Source organism: Eleutherodactylus coqui, chromosome 11 (assembly GCF_035609145.1).
Source record: "Eleutherodactylus coqui strain aEleCoq1 chromosome 11, aEleCoq1.hap1, whole genome shotgun sequence".
Taxonomy (NCBI): domain Eukaryota; kingdom Metazoa; phylum Chordata; class Amphibia; order Anura; family Eleutherodactylidae; genus Eleutherodactylus; species Eleutherodactylus coqui.
In genome coordinates this window covers 92,480,852-92,497,136 of record NC_089847.1, presented here as the reverse complement: position 1 = coordinate 92,497,136, position 16,285 = coordinate 92,480,852, and the positions used below count along the sequence as shown (strand labels likewise).

Here is a 16,285-nt window from a genome sequence, read left to right as displayed (position 1 = left end):
TATTATAGATGTTATAGATTACAGCAGTAGGAACATTGCCTTGTTTTGTTAACATTTATTACTGATTGCTTTTATGGGGGTACTCGGATAAAATGATTTGTCACTAAGGGCTACATGGCTTAAAAAGGTTAAAAAGACTGTTTTAGTAAACGAACATTCCATGTACATGCAAAAAATGAAAAGTATGCTGCATGGAATATATATTTTATGATGGGATTCTATGGGTGTTGTATGCCACTGTATACGGTACCTATACACTGACGCACTTCATAGCCTTCTGTTGGAGGTATACATCAGGAGGGCCTTCAAACTTATACTTCAAAAAAAGTCTTTCAAATAAAGCATTAGCACACCCCAAATTGAATTGAATCTGTCAAGGGGTGTATTTTTTACTGGTCATCAAAAGCAATAGAAATCTGACACAAACAAGGAAAAAATGCAAGTGTAAGGCTGGGTTCACACTGGGCGTATTCCCGGCGGAAATCCCGCGGTTTGGCCGCAGCAAAAACCGCGAGATTTCCGCCGGGAGAACCGCCGCGGAAAAACCCGCAGTGGCTTTGTAGCAGCCCGGCCGCTCGCTTTCCCGCTGCGACCGGCGCTCCTATAGAGGAGAGCGGCGGAAAGAAAAGATAAATAGACATGCTGCATATTCTGAAACCGTTCCAGCCTGACTTACCACAGCAGATTGGCCGACCCGTGTGGATGAGATTTCTGAGAAATCTCGTCCACATGGCTGGCTAATCCCGAGATTAGTGGCCGTGGGCGTATTTGCCGCGGCGAAATTCCGCGTGGAATTTCCGCGGCAAATCCACCCTGTGTGAACCCAGCCTAAACAGATCATTACAATTTTTACGTCATTTACCAAGAGGAACACCTATGGACTACAATACACATATATTATAAAAGCAAAATCATAGAGGTGAGAGAACAAATGTACAAAGACATAACTCACAGCAAAAGAAGCCAAATATACACCAACTGATACTGCAGGGCAGGCTCAATCATCATATCCCTAGTAGCATGCAATTAGGCGTCCTGCATGCTAATAGGGTATATGGTGATTGAGCCTGTACTGAGTATCAGGTGATGAATGTTTGGCTTCTTTTTCTGTGAGTTATATTATAAAAGTAAAGTTATTAAATCAAAGATAAGCTTACCTGTTACAGTGCTTGTTTTAGTTGTTGTTACAGGTTGATGTGAAGATGTACTGCCTCCCACTATGAAAGGATTAGCAGCGGTCTGGGACTCAGGTGGTGTTATAGAAGATGTCACAGTAGAAATGAATACTGGTCTTGTACCAGATGTACTAATTGATAAAGTTATTGGAGACATAGAGTGACTTGGAATCAATGTAGTAGAATGAGATTCCATAGACTGTGTTTTTGTAGTTATTGCTGCCGTTGTTGGACAATAATACTTGCAACAGTGGCAGCGCAATTCAAAATTGAAGCACATGAAAGAGTTTCCTGGATTATGTTTGTTCCTACATAGTAAACCTGTTTTTTGATCACATGTGACGTTTTGAGGGAGATCTTTAAGTGGTACAGATTGGTAGGAAGTAGCTCTACATTCTATGCCTCTAATGACTTTTCCCTGAGGGCATACCATTATTCCTTTAGACTTTAATCTTTCAAAGCTCTCATCATCTCCTCCTGTCATATTAGACGTTGGATGATTTGTATCGATCCATTGTGACCAGTTACAGTCATATTCTTGACAAGGTGTATAAGTTGTTGTAGTTGCAGTAGGACTGGACGATGTGAGGGATGATGTTGAAAGCTCAGTTTGTGTTGCTTCAGATGTACTCGTTGGTGTGCCTGTTGTGGTTTCAGTTACTGCTGTTGAATAAGAAGGAAAGGTACTCTGTGACTTTGATGGTGTAACTTTGGATGTAGAAGTTCTGGAAGTTGGTGGAGCTGTACCAGTGGAGGATGGGCTCAGAGTTTCAGTTGTAGGAGAGCTGGTGCCATTGTCCGTAATTGATGTAGTAGAATGAGATTCCATAGACTGTGTTTTTGTAGTTATTGGTGCCGTTGTTGGACAATAATACTTGCAACAGTGGCAGCGCAATTCAAAATTGAAGCACATGAAAGAGTTTCCTGGATTATGTTTGTTCCTACATAGTAAACCTGTTTTTTGATCACATGTGACGTTTTGAGGGAGATCTTTAAGTGGTACAGATTGGTAGGAAGTAGCTCTACATTCTATGCCTCTAATGACTTTTCCCTGAGGGCATACCATTATTCCTTTAGACTTTAATCTTTCAAAGCTCTCATCATCTCCTCCTGTCATATTAGACGTTGGATGATTTGTATCGATCCATTGTGACCAGTTACAGTCATATTCTTGACAAGGTGTATAAGTTGTTGTAGTTGCAGTAGGACTGGACGATGTGAGGGATGATGTTGAAAGCTCAGTTTGCGTTGCTTCAGATGTACTCGTTGGTGTGCCTGTTGTGGTTTCAGTTACTGCTGTTGAATAAGAAGGAAAGGTACTCTGTGACTTTGATGGTGTAACTTTGGATGTAGAAGTTCTGGAAGTTGGTGGAGCTGTACCAGTGGAGGATGGGCTCAGAGTTTCAGTTGTAGGAGAGCTGGTGCCATTGTCCGTAATTGATGTAGTAGAATGAGATTCAGTAGACTGTGTTTTTGTAGTTATTGGTGCCGTTGTTGGACAATAATACTTGCAACAGTGGCAGCGCAATTCAAAATTGAAGCACATGAAAGAGTTTCCTGGATTATGTTTGTTCCTACATAGTAAACCTGTTTTTTGATCACATGTGACGTTTTGAGGGAGATCTTTAAGTGGTACAGATTGGTAGGAAGTAGCTCTACATTCTATGCCTCTAATGACTTTTCCCTGAGGGCATACCATTATTCCTTTAGACTTTAATCTTTCAAAGCTCTCATCATCTCCTCCTGTCATATTAGACGTTGGATGATTTGTATCGATCCATTGTGACCAGTTACAGTCATATTCTTGACAAGGTGTATAAGTTGTTGTAGTTGCAGTAGGACTGGACGATGTGAGGGATGATGTTGAAAGCTCAGTTTGTGTTGCTTCAGATGTACTCGTTGGTGTGCCTGTTGTGGTTTCAGTTACTGCTGTTGAATAAGAAGGAAAGGTACTCTGTGACTTTGATGGTGTAACTTTGGATGTAGAAGTTCTGGAAGTTGGTGGAGCTGTACCAGTGGAGGATGGGCTCAGAGTTTCAGTTGTAGGAGAGCTGGTGCCATTGTCCGTAATTGATGTAGTAGAATGAGATTCCATAGACTGTGTTTTTGTAGTTATTGGTGCCGTTGTTGGACAATAATACTTGCAACAGTGGCAGCGCAATTCAAAATTGAAGCACATGAAAGAGTTTCCTGGATTATGTTTGTTCCTACATAGTAAACCTGTTTTTTGATCACATGTGACGTTTTGAGGGAGATCTTTAAGTGGTACAGATTGGTAGGAAGTAGCTCTACATTCTATGCCTCTAATGACTTTTCCCTGAGGGCATACCATTATTCCTTTAGACTTTAATCTTTCAAAGCTCTCATCATCTCCTCCTGTCATATTAGACGTTGGATGATTTGTATCGATCCATTGTGACCAGTTACAGTCATATTCTTGACAAGGTGTATAAGTTGTTGTAGTTGCAGTAGGACTGGACGATGTGAGGGATGATGTTGAAAGCTCAGTTTGCGTTGCTTCAGATGTACTCGTTGGTGTGCCTGTTGTGGTTTCAGTTACTGCTGTTGAATAAGAAGGAAAGGTACTCTGTGACTTTGATGGTGTAACTTTGGATGTAGAAGTTCTGGAAGTTGGTGGAGCTGTACCAGTGGAGGATGGGCTCAGAGTTTCAGTTGTAGGAGAGCTGGTGCCATTGTCCGTAATTGATGTAGTAGAATGAGATTCAGTAGACTGTGTTTTTGTAGTTATTGGTGCCGTTGTTGGACAATAATACTTGCAACAGTGGCAGCGCAATTCAAAATTGAAGCACATGAAAGAGTTTCCTGGATTATGTTTGTTCCTACATAGTAAACCTGTTTTTTGATCACATGTGACGTTTTGAGGGAGATCTTTAAGTGGTACAGATTGGTAGGAAGTAGCTCTACATTCTATGCCTCTAATGACTTTTCCCTGAGGGCATACCATTATTCCTTTAGACTTTAATCTTTCAAAGCTCTCATCATCTCCTCCTGTCATATTAGACGTTGGATGATTTGTATCGATCCATTGTGACCAGTTACAGTCATATTCTTGACAAGGTGTATAAGTTGTTGTAGTTGCAGTAGGACTGGACGATGTGAGGGATGATGTTGAAAGCTCAGTTTGCGTTGCTTCAGATGTACTCGTTGGTGTGCCTGTTGTGGTTTCAGTTACTGCTGTTGAATAAGAAGGAAAGGTACTCTGTGACTTTGATGGTGTAACTTTGGATGTAGAAGTTCTGGAAGTTGGTGGAGCTGTACCAGTGGAGGATGGGCTCAGAGTTTCAGTTGTAGGAGAGCTGGTGCCATTGTCCGTAATTGATGTAGTAGAATGAGATTCAGTAGACTGTGTTTTTGTAGTTATTGGTGCCGTTGTTGGACAATAATACTTGCAACAGTGGCAGCGCAATTCAAAATTGAAGCACATGAAAGAGTTTCCTGGATTATGTTTGTTCCTACATAGTAAACCTGTTTTTTGATCACATGTGACGTTTTGAGGGAGATCTTTAAGTGGTACAGATTGGTAGGAAGTAGCTCTACATTCTATGCCTCTAATGACTTTTCCCTGAGGGCATACCATTATTCCTTTAGACTTTAATCTTTCAAAGCTCTCATCATCTCCTCCTGTCATATTAGACGTTGGATGATTTGTATCGATCCATTGTGACCAGTTACAGTCATATTCTTGACAAGGTGTATAAGTTGTTGTAGTTGCAGTAGGACTGGACGATGTGAGGGATGATGTTGAAAGCTCAGTTTGCGTTGCTTCAGATGTACTCGTTGGTGTGCCTGTTGTGGTTTCAGTTACTGCTGTTGAATAAGAAGGAAAGGTACTCTGTGACTTTGATGGTGTAACTTTGGATGTAGAAGTTCTGGAAGTTGGTGGAGCTGTACCAGTGGAGGATGGGCTCAGAGTTTCAGTTGTAGGAGAGCTGGTGCCATTGTCCGTAATTGATGTAGTAGAATGAGATTCAGTAGACTGTGTTTTTGTAGTTATTGGTGCCGTTGTTGGACAATAATACTTGCAACAGTGGCAGCGCAATTCAAAATTGAAGCACATGAAAGAGTTTCCTGGATTATGTTTGTTCCTACATAGTAAACCTGTTTTTTGATCACATGTGACGTTTTGAGGGAGATCTTTAAGTGGTACAGATTGGTAGGAAGTAGCTCTACATTCTATGCCTCTAATGACTTTTCCCTGAGGGCATACCATTATTCCTTTAGACTTTAATCTTTCAAAGCTCTCATCATCTCCTCCTGTCATATTAGACGTTGGATGATTTGTATCGATCCATTGTGACCAGTTACAGTCATATTCTTGACAAGGTGTATAAGTTGTTGTAGTTGCAGTAGGACTGGACGATGTGAGGGATGATGTTGAAAGCTCAGTTTGCGTTGCTTCAGATGTACTCGTTGGTGTGCCTGTTGTGGTTTCAGTTACTGCTGTTGAATAAGAAGGAAAGGTACTCTGTGACTTTGATGGTGTAACTTTGGATGTAGAAGTTCTGGAAGTTGGTGGAGCTGTACCAGTGGAGGATGGGCTCAGAGTTTCAGTTGTAGGAGAGCTGGTGCCATTGTCCGTAATTGATGTAGTAGAATGAGATTCAGTAGACTGTGTTTTTGTAGTTATTGGTGCCGTTGTTGGACAATAATACTTGCAACAGTGGCAGCGCAATTCAAAATTGAAGCACATGAAAGAGTTTCCTGGATTATGTTTGTTCCTACATAGTAAACCTGTTTTTTGATCACATGTGACGTTTTGAGGGAGATCTTTAAGTGGTACAGATTGGTAGGAAGTAGCTCTACATTCTATGCCTCTAATGACTTTTCCCTGAGGGCATACCATTATTCCTTTAGACTTTAATCTTTCAAAGCTCTCATCATCTCCTCCTGTCATATTAGACGTTGGATGATTTGTATCGATCCATTGTGACCAGTTACAGTCATATTCTTGACAAGGTGTATAAGTTGTTGTAGTTGCAGTAGGACTGGACGATGTGAGGGATGATGTTGAAAGCTCAGTTTGCGTTGCTTCAGATGTACTCGTTGGTGTGCCTGTTGTGGTTTCAGTTACTGCTGTTGAATAAGAAGGAAAGGTACTCTGTGACTTTGATGGTGTAACTTTGGATGTAGAAGTTCTGGAAGTTGGTGGAGCTGTACCAGTGGAGGATGGGCTCAGAGTTTCAGTTGTAGGAGAGCTGGTGCCATTGTCCGTAATTGATGTAGTAGAATGAGATTCAGTAGACTGTGTTTTTGTAGTTATTGGTGCCGTTGTTGGACAATAATACTTGCAACAGTGGCAGCGCAATTCAAAATTGAAGCACATGAAAGAGTTTCCTGGATTATGTTTGTTCCTACATAGTAAACCTGTTTTTTGATCACATGTGACGTTTTGAGGGAGATCTTTAAGTGGTACAGATTGGTAGGAAGTAGCTCTACATTCTATGCCTCTAATGACTTTTCCCTGAGGGCATACCATTATTCCTTTAGACTTTAATCTTTCAAAGCTCTCATCATCTCCTCCTGTCATATTAGACGTTGGATGATTTGTATCGATCCATTGTGACCAGTTACAGTCATATTCTTGACAAGGTGTATAAGTTGTTGTAGTTGCAGTAGGACTGGACGATGTGAGGGATGATGTTGAAAGCTCAGTTTGCGTTGCTTCAGATGTACTCGTTGGTGTGCCTGTTGTGGTTTCAGTTACTGCTGTTGAATAAGAAGGAAAGGTACTCTGTGACTTTGATGGTGTAACTTTGGATGTAGAAGTTCTGGAAGTTGGTGGAGCTGTACCAGTGGAGGATGGGCTCAGAGTTTCAGTTGTAGGAGAGCTGGTGCCATTGTCCGTAATTGATGTAGTAGAATGAGATTCCATAGACTGTGTTTTTGTAGTTATTGGTGCCGTTGTTGGACAATAATACTTGCAACAGTGGCAGCGCAATTCAAAATTGAAGCACATGAAAGAGTTTCCTGGATTATGTTTGTTCCTACATAGTAAACCTGTTTTTTGATCACATGTGACGTTTTGAGGGAGATCTTTAAGTGGTACAGATTGGTAGGAAGTAGCTCTACATTCTATGCCTCTAATGACTTTTCCCTGAGGGCATACCATTATTCCTTTAGACTTTAATCTTTCAAAGCTCTCATCATCTCCTCCTGTCATATTAGACGTTGGATGATTTGTATCGATCCATTGTGACCAGTTACAGTCATATTCTTGACAAGGTGTATAAGTTGTTGTAGTTGCAGTAGGACTGGACGATGTGAGGGATGATGTTGAAAGCTCAGTTTGCGTTGCTTCAGATGTACTCGTTGGTGTGCCTGTTGTGGTTTCAGTTACTGCTGTTGAATAAGAAGGAAAGGTACTCTGTGACTTTGATGGTGTAACTTTGGATGTAGAAGTTCTGGAAGTTGGTGGAGCTGTACCAGTGGAGGATGGGCTCAGAGTTTCAGTTGTAGGAGAGCTGGTGCCATTGTCCGTAATTGATGTAGTAGAATGAGATTCCATAGACTGTGTTTTTGTAGTTATTGGTGCCGTTGTTGGACAATAATACTTGCAACAGTGGCAGCGCAATTCAAAATTGAAGCACATGAAAGAGTTTCCTGGATTATGTTTGTTCCTACATAGTAAACCTGTTTTTTGATCACATGTGACGTTTTGAGGGAGATCTTTAAGTGGTACAGATTGGTAGGAAGTAGCTCTACATTCTATGCCTCTAATGACTTTTCCCTGAGGGCATACCATTATTCCTTTAGACTTTAATCTTTCAAAGCTCTCATCATCTCCTCCTGTCATATTAGACGTTGGATGATTTGTATCGATCCATTGTGACCAGTTACAGTCATATTCTTGACAAGGTGTATAAGTTGTTGTAGTTGCAGTAGGACTGGACGATGTGAGGGATGATGTTGAAAGCTCAGTTTGTGTTGCTTCAGATGTACTCGTTGGTGTGCCTGTTGTGGTTTCAGTTACTGCAGTTGAATAAGAAGGAAAGGTACTCTGTGACTTTGATGGTGTAACTTTGGATGTAGAAGTTCTGGAAGTTGGTGGAGCTGTACCAGTGGAGGATGGGCTCAGAGTTTCAGTTGTAGGAGAGCTGGTGCCATTGTCCGTAATTGATGTAGTAGAATGAGATTCAGTAGACTGTGTTTTTGTAGTTATTGGTGCCGTGGTTGGACAATAATACTTGCAACAGTGGCAGCGCAATTCAAAATTGAAGCACATGAAAGAGTTTCCTGGATTATGTTTGTTCCTACATAGTAAACCTGTTTTTTGATCACATGTGACGTTTTGAGGGAGATCTTTAAGTGGTACAGATTGGTAGGAAGTAGCTCTACATTCTATGCCTCTAATGACTTTTCCCTGAGGGCATACCATTATTCCTTTAGACTTTAATCTTTCAAAGCTCTCATCATCTCCTCCTGTCATATTAGACGTTGGATGATTTGTATCGATCCATTGTGACCAGTTACAGTCATATTCTTGACAAGGTGTATAAGTTGTTGCAGTTGCAGTAGGACTGGACGATGTGAGGGATGATGTTGAAAGCTCAGTTTGCGTTGCTTCAGATGTACTCGTTGGTGTGCCTGTTGTGGTTTCAGTTACTGCTGTTGAATAAGAAGGAAAGGTACTCTGTGACTTTGATGGTGTAACTTTGGATGTAGAAGTTCTGGAAGTTGGTGGAGCTGTACCAGTGGAGGATGGGCTCAGAGTTTCAGTTGTAGGAGAGCTGGTGCCATTGTCCGTAATTGATGTAGTAGAATGAGATTCCATAGACTGTGTTTTTGTAGTTATTGGTGCCGTTGTTGGACAATAATACTTGCAACAGTGGCAGCGCAATTCAAAATTGAAGCACATGAAAGAGTTTCCTGGATTATGTTTGTTCCTACATAGTAAACCTGTTTTTTGATCACATGTGACGTTTTGAGGGAGATCTTTAAGTGGTACAGATTGGTAGGAAGTAGCTCTACATTCTATGCCTCTAATGACTTTTCCCTGAGGGCATACCATTATTCCTTTAGACTTTAATCTTTCAAAGCTCTCATCATCTCCTCCTGTCATATTAGACGTTGGATGATTTGTATCGATCCATTGTGACCAGTTACAGTCATATTCTTGACAAGGTGTATAAGTTGTTGTAGTTGCAGTAGGACTGGACGATGTGAGGGATGATGTTGAAAGCTCAGTTTGCGTTGCTTCAGATGTACTCGTTGGTGTGCCTGTTGTGGTTTCAGTTACTGCTGTTGAATAAGAAGGAAAGGTACTCTGTGACTTTGATGGTGTAACTTTGGATGTAGAAGTTCTGGAAGTTGGTGGAGCTGTACCAGTGGAGGATGGGCTCAGAGTTTCAGTTGTAGGAGAGCTGGTGCCATTGTCCGTAATTGATGTAGTAGAATGAGATTCCATAGACTGTGTTTTTGTAGTTATTGGTGCCGTTGTTGGACAATAATACTTGCAACAGTGGCAGCGCAATTCAAAATTGAAGCACATGAAAGAGTTTCCTGGATTATGTTTGTTCCTACATAGTAAACCTGTTTTTTGATCACATGTGACGTTTTGAGGGAGATCTTTAAGTGGTACAGATTGGTAGGAAGTAGCTCTACATTCTATGCCTCTAATGACTTTTCCCTGAGGGCATACCATTATTCCTTTAGACTTTAATCTTTCAAAGCTCTCATCATCTCCTCCTGTCATATTAGACGTTGGATGATTTGTATCGATCCATTGTGACCAGTTACAGTCATATTCTTGACAAGGTGTATAAGTTGTTGTAGTTGCAGTAGGACTGGACGATGTGAGGGATGATGTTGAAAGCTCAGTTTGCGTTGCTTCAGATGTACTCGTTGGTGTGCCTGTTGTGGTTTCAGTTACTGCTGTTGAATAAGAAGGAAAGGTACTCTGTGACTTTGATGGTGTAACTTTGGATGTAGAAGTTCTGGAAGTTGGTGGAGCTGTACCAGTGGAGGATGGGCTCAGAGTTTCAGTTGTAGGAGAGCTGGTGCCATTGTCCGTAATTGATGTAGTAGAATGAGATTCCATAGACTGTGTTTTTGTAGTTATTGGTGCCGTTGTTGGACAATAATACTTGCAACAGTGGCAGCGCAATTCAAAATTGAAGCACATGAAAGAGTTTCCTGGATTATGTTTGTTCCTACATAGTAAACCTGTTTTTTGATCACATGTGACGTTTTGAGGGAGATCTTTAAGTGGTACAGATTGGTAGGAAGTAGCTCTACATTCTATGCCTCTAATGACTTTTCCCTGAGGGCATACCATTATTCCTTTAGACTTTAATCTTTCAAAGCTCTCATCATCTCCTCCTGTCATATTAGACGTTGGATGATTTGTATCGATCCATTGTGACCAGTTACAGTCATATTCTTGACAAGGTGTATAAGTTGTTGTAGTTGCAGTAGGACTGGACGATGTGAGGGATGATGTTGAAAGCTCAGTTTGTGTTGCTTCAGATGTACTCGTTGGTGTGCCTGTTGTGGTTTCAGTTACTGCTGTTGAATAAGAAGGAAAGGTACTCTGTGACTTTGATGGTGTAACTTTGGATGTAGAAGTTCTGGAAGTTGGTGGAGCTGTACCAGTGGAGGATGGGCTCAGAGTTTCAGTTGTAGGAGAGCTGGTGCCATTGTCCGTAATTGATGTAGTAGAATGAGATTCAGTAGACTGTGTTTTTGTAGTTATTGGTGCCGTGGTTGGACAATAATACTTGCAACAGTGGCAGCGCAATTCAAAATTGAAGCACATGAAAGAGTTTCCTGGATTATGTTTGTTCCTACATAGTAAACCTGTTTTTTGATCACATGTGACGTTTTGAGGGAGATCTTTAAGTGGTACAGATTGGTAGGAAGTAGCTCTACATTCTATGCCTCTAATGACTTTTCCCTGAGGGCATACCATTATTCCTTTAGACTTTAATCTTTCAAAGCTCTCATCATCTCCTCCTGTCATATTAGACGTTGGATGATTTGTATCGATCCATTGTGACCAGTTACAGTCATATTCTTGACAAGGTGTATAAGTTGTTGTAGTTGCAGTAGGACTGGACGATGTGAGGGATGATGTTGAAAGCTCAGTTTGCGTTGCTTCAGATGTACTCGTTGGTGTGCCTGTTGTGGTTTCAGTTACTGCTGTTGAATAAGAAGGAAAGGTACTCTGTGACTTTGATGGTGTAACTTTGGATGTAGAAGTTCTGGAAGTTGGTGGAGCTGTACCAGTGGAGGATGGGCTCAGAGTTTTAGTCGTTGGAAAGCTAGATTGATTGTCTGTAATCAATGTAATAGAATCAGATTTTGTAGACTGTGTTGTTGTAGTTATTGGTATGTTTGTAGTGGATGACTCAGCTTCAACTTTGTTTGTTGCAGGCTTTTTCGTTGTTGTGCAGATGTCCTTAATGGTAACAATTTGTCCATTTTCCCCACATTTCATTACAGTGCAGTTAAGATTATCATTTGGAATGGTTGTATTATATTCATACTGCTTGCCTCCGTGTTCACAAACACAAGCTTAAAAGTAAAAAATAAATTCTGATTAGTAGTTTTATTCAGTTAGTATTAATGTATTAACTTTATTTTATCAGTTTTATTAAAATAAACTTTTTATAGGTTTTCTGGTTAATTTAAGGTATCTTAATGGTGACTGGAGCTCTGTTTTTTTTATGCAGAATTCTAAATAACCAACCCCCCTTCACAAAGCAATACAATGAAACTAGATTTCCACCCAAAATATTAGTTGCCACTAATGGGAGTTTAGTAACTTACTGCATATAGTTTTATTATTAAATACAGCACATAAATCATACTCAGCAGGCTCCTATGTCCAAAGTGGTGGTTCTATCATTTAACTGTATGGCTATAGATTCAATTCTATTCCAGTGTTTTGGAGCATTCTGTTTTGGTACACTAAAACCACTGAGCCATCATTGTGATATTCACACTACACCTTTAAAGGGACTATGAGCACTACAAATAGAGGGAAAGACTTTCTAAGAATTTTTCTTTCTTAAGACCCATTTAGATACAACGATTATCGCTCAAAAGTTGCTCCAAAGACATCTTTTGGGCAATAATGCACTTACACGGCAAGATCATCGCTCAAAAGTGAATGCTCAAAACTGTCACTCAAACTCCCGTTTGAGCGAATTTTGAGCGTTCACTTTGCATAAGTGTGTAAATGAGGCTCACGCTGTATGCAGAAAACAAGCGGGACCGCTGTCTTCTGCATACAGCTGTTGTCTTCTTGGAGCGCTCAGCTTGTATCCAGCGGGGTATGCAGAACACAACTGGAGCGTTGTCTTCTGTATATTCCTGCTGTGTTCAGAGTGCTCAACTGGTATACAGCTGTGCGCTCTGTGTAGGGTATGCAAAGCACAGCTGGAGCACTGTCTTCTGCATACTTCTGCTGTGTTCATGAAGCACTTAGCTGGTATACAGCTGAGCCCTCCGAGCGGGGTACGCAGAACACAGCTGGAGTGCTGTTTTCTTCATACTCCAGCTGTGTTCTCCAAGCGGAATACCAGCTGAAACAATAGTATCAGCGGTATCCCGCTGAGAACTCAGCATGTAGCACTGATAAGACCAATCGTTGTCTTTCAGCTTGCTAAAAGACAATGATGAAAGAATCGTTAGCAAAATGCGTGCCAGGTAGAGATGAACGAGCATACTCGCTAAGGACAATTCCTCGATCAAGCATTGTCCTTAGCGAGTATCTCCCCGCTCGGAAGAAAAGGTTCGGCTGCCGGCGCAGGTAACAGGTGAGTTGTGGCAGTCAGCAGGGGGCAGCGGGGGGAGAGCAGGAGAGAGAGATCTCCCCTCCGTTCCTCCCCGCTCTCCCCCACAGCTCCCCGCCCGCCAAATCTTTTCTTCCGAGCGGGCAGGTACTCGCTAAGGGCAATGCTCGCTCATCTCTAGTGCCAGGGCACAGGCCAGCACATCCGCAGCACAGGAAAGATATAGGTAAGCTGGTGTCACCGGCCAGGCACCAGGTCGAACTCGGCTGCTGGAATCCCGCCTGCAGATCCAACCCACCCATAGACAGTAGTTCTTAGAAGCCCAAGCTCTTAATGCCCATGTGAAGTGCTAAGCTTTATTGAGATAAACCTAAGCAAGTATATGTGTATAAGGCTATTTAAAGGGAGTTTAACTTTCTGAAGGAAAGACAGTGGAGATTTAATTCAGAAAATGTCTAGATACGTACAAATTAGATGATCACTTTAAATAATTTGGTTTCCCACAGACTTCATCATAAAATAGACAAATTTGCATTTCAGAAGTTTATTATTAACTAGACATGAGCGAGCGTACTCGTCCGAGCTTGATGCTCGTTCGAGTATTAGGGTACTCGAGATGCTCGTTACTCGAGACGAGCACCACGCGATGTTCGAGTCAATTCCATTTCCTTCCCTGAAAGTTTTGCGCCATTTTCTGGCCAATAGAAATGCAGGGAAGGCATTGCAACTTCCTCCTGTGACGTTCCAGCCCTATCCCACCCCCCTGCAGTGAGTGGCTGGCGAGATGAAGTGACCCCCGAGTATTTAAAGTGGGGCCGCCCGTGGCTCGCCACAGTCACACACTAGGAGAGATCAGGGACAGTGCTGGTGCTGCTATAGCAAAAGTGTTAGTATAGGATCCTGTCTTCAAGAACCCCAACGGTCCTTCTTAGGGCCACATCTCACCGTCTGCATTACTGTTGTGGCTGCTGGTAGCAGTTTTGCAAATTTTTTTTTTTTTAGTATATCGGGCGTGCAGCTCCATTACAGCTATAGCGTTCTCAGGCTGCAGTCTGTACTACATAGTGTAGGGACAGCGTTGCTGAAATAGGGAAAGTGGTAGTGTAGGATCCTGTGTACAAGAAACCCAACGGTCCTTCTTAGGGCTACTTGTGACCGTGTGCATTTTACAGGTTGTCTGATGGGAGTTGTAGTCCATCACTATTGCACAGCTAGGCCTGTTTGCAGCCTTCCATATAATTTTTTTCTGGCTGCAGTTAGCGTTACATAACCGCTGTCAGCCTCCAACTGTACGCCAATAATTCCAACATTTTTTACACCGCTCTGTGTCTGCCGTTAACTTTACGCACAGCGTACGGCGACAGCCCCTGATAGAGGTAAAGTCATATACACGCTATACAGCCGGTATTCTTTTTCAAAAAATTTTTTAAATAGAAGCTCCTTCTTACGGCTACCTGTGACCGTGTGCATTTTACAGGTTGTCTGATGGGAGTTGTAGTCCATCACTATTGCACTTAGGCCTGTTTGCGGCCTTCCTGACTATTTTTTTGTGCCCGGAGTTTGTCTTACTATACTGCTCTCAGCGACAAAGACTACGCACATAATTCCAAGATTATTTACACCGGCCTGTGTCTGCAGTGAATTAGAGACGCACAGCATACGGCCACAGTGACTGATAGAGGAAAAGTGATATACACACTATATAGCCTGTATTCTTTTACAAAAAAAAAAACAAAAAGCTCCTCTGTTGGGCTACCTTTGACTGTTTAAATTTCACTGGGTGTCTGATGGGAGTTTTAGTCCATCACTATTGCACTTAGGCCTGTTTGCGGCCTTCCTGACTATTTTCTTCTGCCTGGAGTTTGCCTTACTATACCGCTCTCAGCGACAAAGACTACGCACATAATTCCAAGATTATTTACACCGGCCTGTGTCGGCAGTGAATTTGACGCTCAGCGTACGGCCAACACAGGTACTTATAGAGGGAAAGTGATATACACAGTATATAGCCTGTCTTCTTTTTCAAAAAGAAACCCCAAAAGCTCCTCCGTTGGGCTACCTCTGACCGTCTGCATTTTACTGGGTGCCTGGAGGGAGTTTTGGTGCATCAATATTGCATTGCTAGGCCTGTTTGTGGTCTTCCTTCCATTTTTTTCTGCCTGGAGTTAGCGTTACGATTCCGCTCTCTGCGTGAAAGTGTACGCATATAATTCCATAATTATTTACAGTGGTCTGTGTCTGCTGCGGGATTAGGAGAGAGGCAAGTTTCTGGGGTCCCCAGCTTCATATCACAATTTATGGGTCCACGTGGTAGACCGTTATTACAAACAGAGCAGTGTGAGCAGGTCCTGTCGTGGATGGCAGAAAATGCATCCAGCAATGTATCGGGCACCCAGTCTTCTACGCAGTCCACTGCTGAAACTCTGAATCCTCTGGCTGCTGCTCCTCCTTCCTCACAGCCTATACTGCTGCTGCAAAAATGGTGCTGGGGTCTGCATATGCTTCTGCTACATAAATGTTACAGGGGTCTGCTGATACTGCTGCTACAGAAATGTTACTGGGGTCTGCCTATACTTCCACTACAGAAATGGTACTGGGGTCTGCCTATACTGCAGCTACAAAAATGTTACAGGGTACTGTCTATACTACTGCTACAGAAATGTTCCTGGGGTCTGTTTATACCTTTGCTACAGGAATGTTACAGCGGTCTGTCTATACTATGAGTGCACTAAATCTTCCCATCGCGGTGTTTTACCTATGTGGCACAAATAATACAGTGACTGACTAGGCCAGAATTGCTGGCCAAGGCCAAGTTGCTTGGCGGGGTGAAACTCTCCCATGGTTGGGCACTCCGATTTCTTCCTGTGTAATACCATCTTTGTGCACTTACAGCATAGGCTAGGCCAAGGAACTCAAACACTGCCCCTTCCAGTGTAGAACTATCTATGTTGTGACACATGGATTTCCCGTTGCTATGTAACTCAGGGCACCTTGGGTCACAAAGGTGGAGGCTTGGAAGCGAGCCTGACCCTGGGCCCGCTAACGTGCTTCCCACACAGACTATTGCGGGTCCTGGTCATGGTGTCTTGGGCTTGTAATGCCACCTCTTCCTCCTGCTTGGGGTCAGGGGATCAGCACTGGGCATCATGTATTTTCTCCCGTGTTACCACAGTTATCTGAGACACTGGTTTGGGCCAAAGGAGAGGAGCGTAACTGCATTAATGTTACAGGGGTCTGCCTATACTTCAGCTGCAGAAATGTCACCGGGGGCTGCCTATACTTCAGCTGCAGAAATGTTACAGGGGTCTGCCTATACTGCTGCTACACAAATGTTACAGGGGTCTGCCTATACTT

At 42.4% G+C, this 16,285-nt stretch overlaps 1 protein-coding gene across 1 annotated transcript in view; it reads right to left on the bottom strand.

Moving 5' to 3' along the window:
* The window catches only part of LOC136582197 (mucin-5AC-like), a 130,873-nt gene that overhangs the window by 31,380 nt on the left and 83,208 nt on the right, over positions 1–16,285 (bottom strand). Inside the window, exon 29 of the mRNA XM_066583047.1 lies at positions 1,158–11,708. Coding sequence (XP_066439144.1) covers positions 1,158–11,708 — 10,551 coding nt within the window. The remainder of the gene's footprint in view (positions 1–1,157; positions 11,709–16,285) is intronic.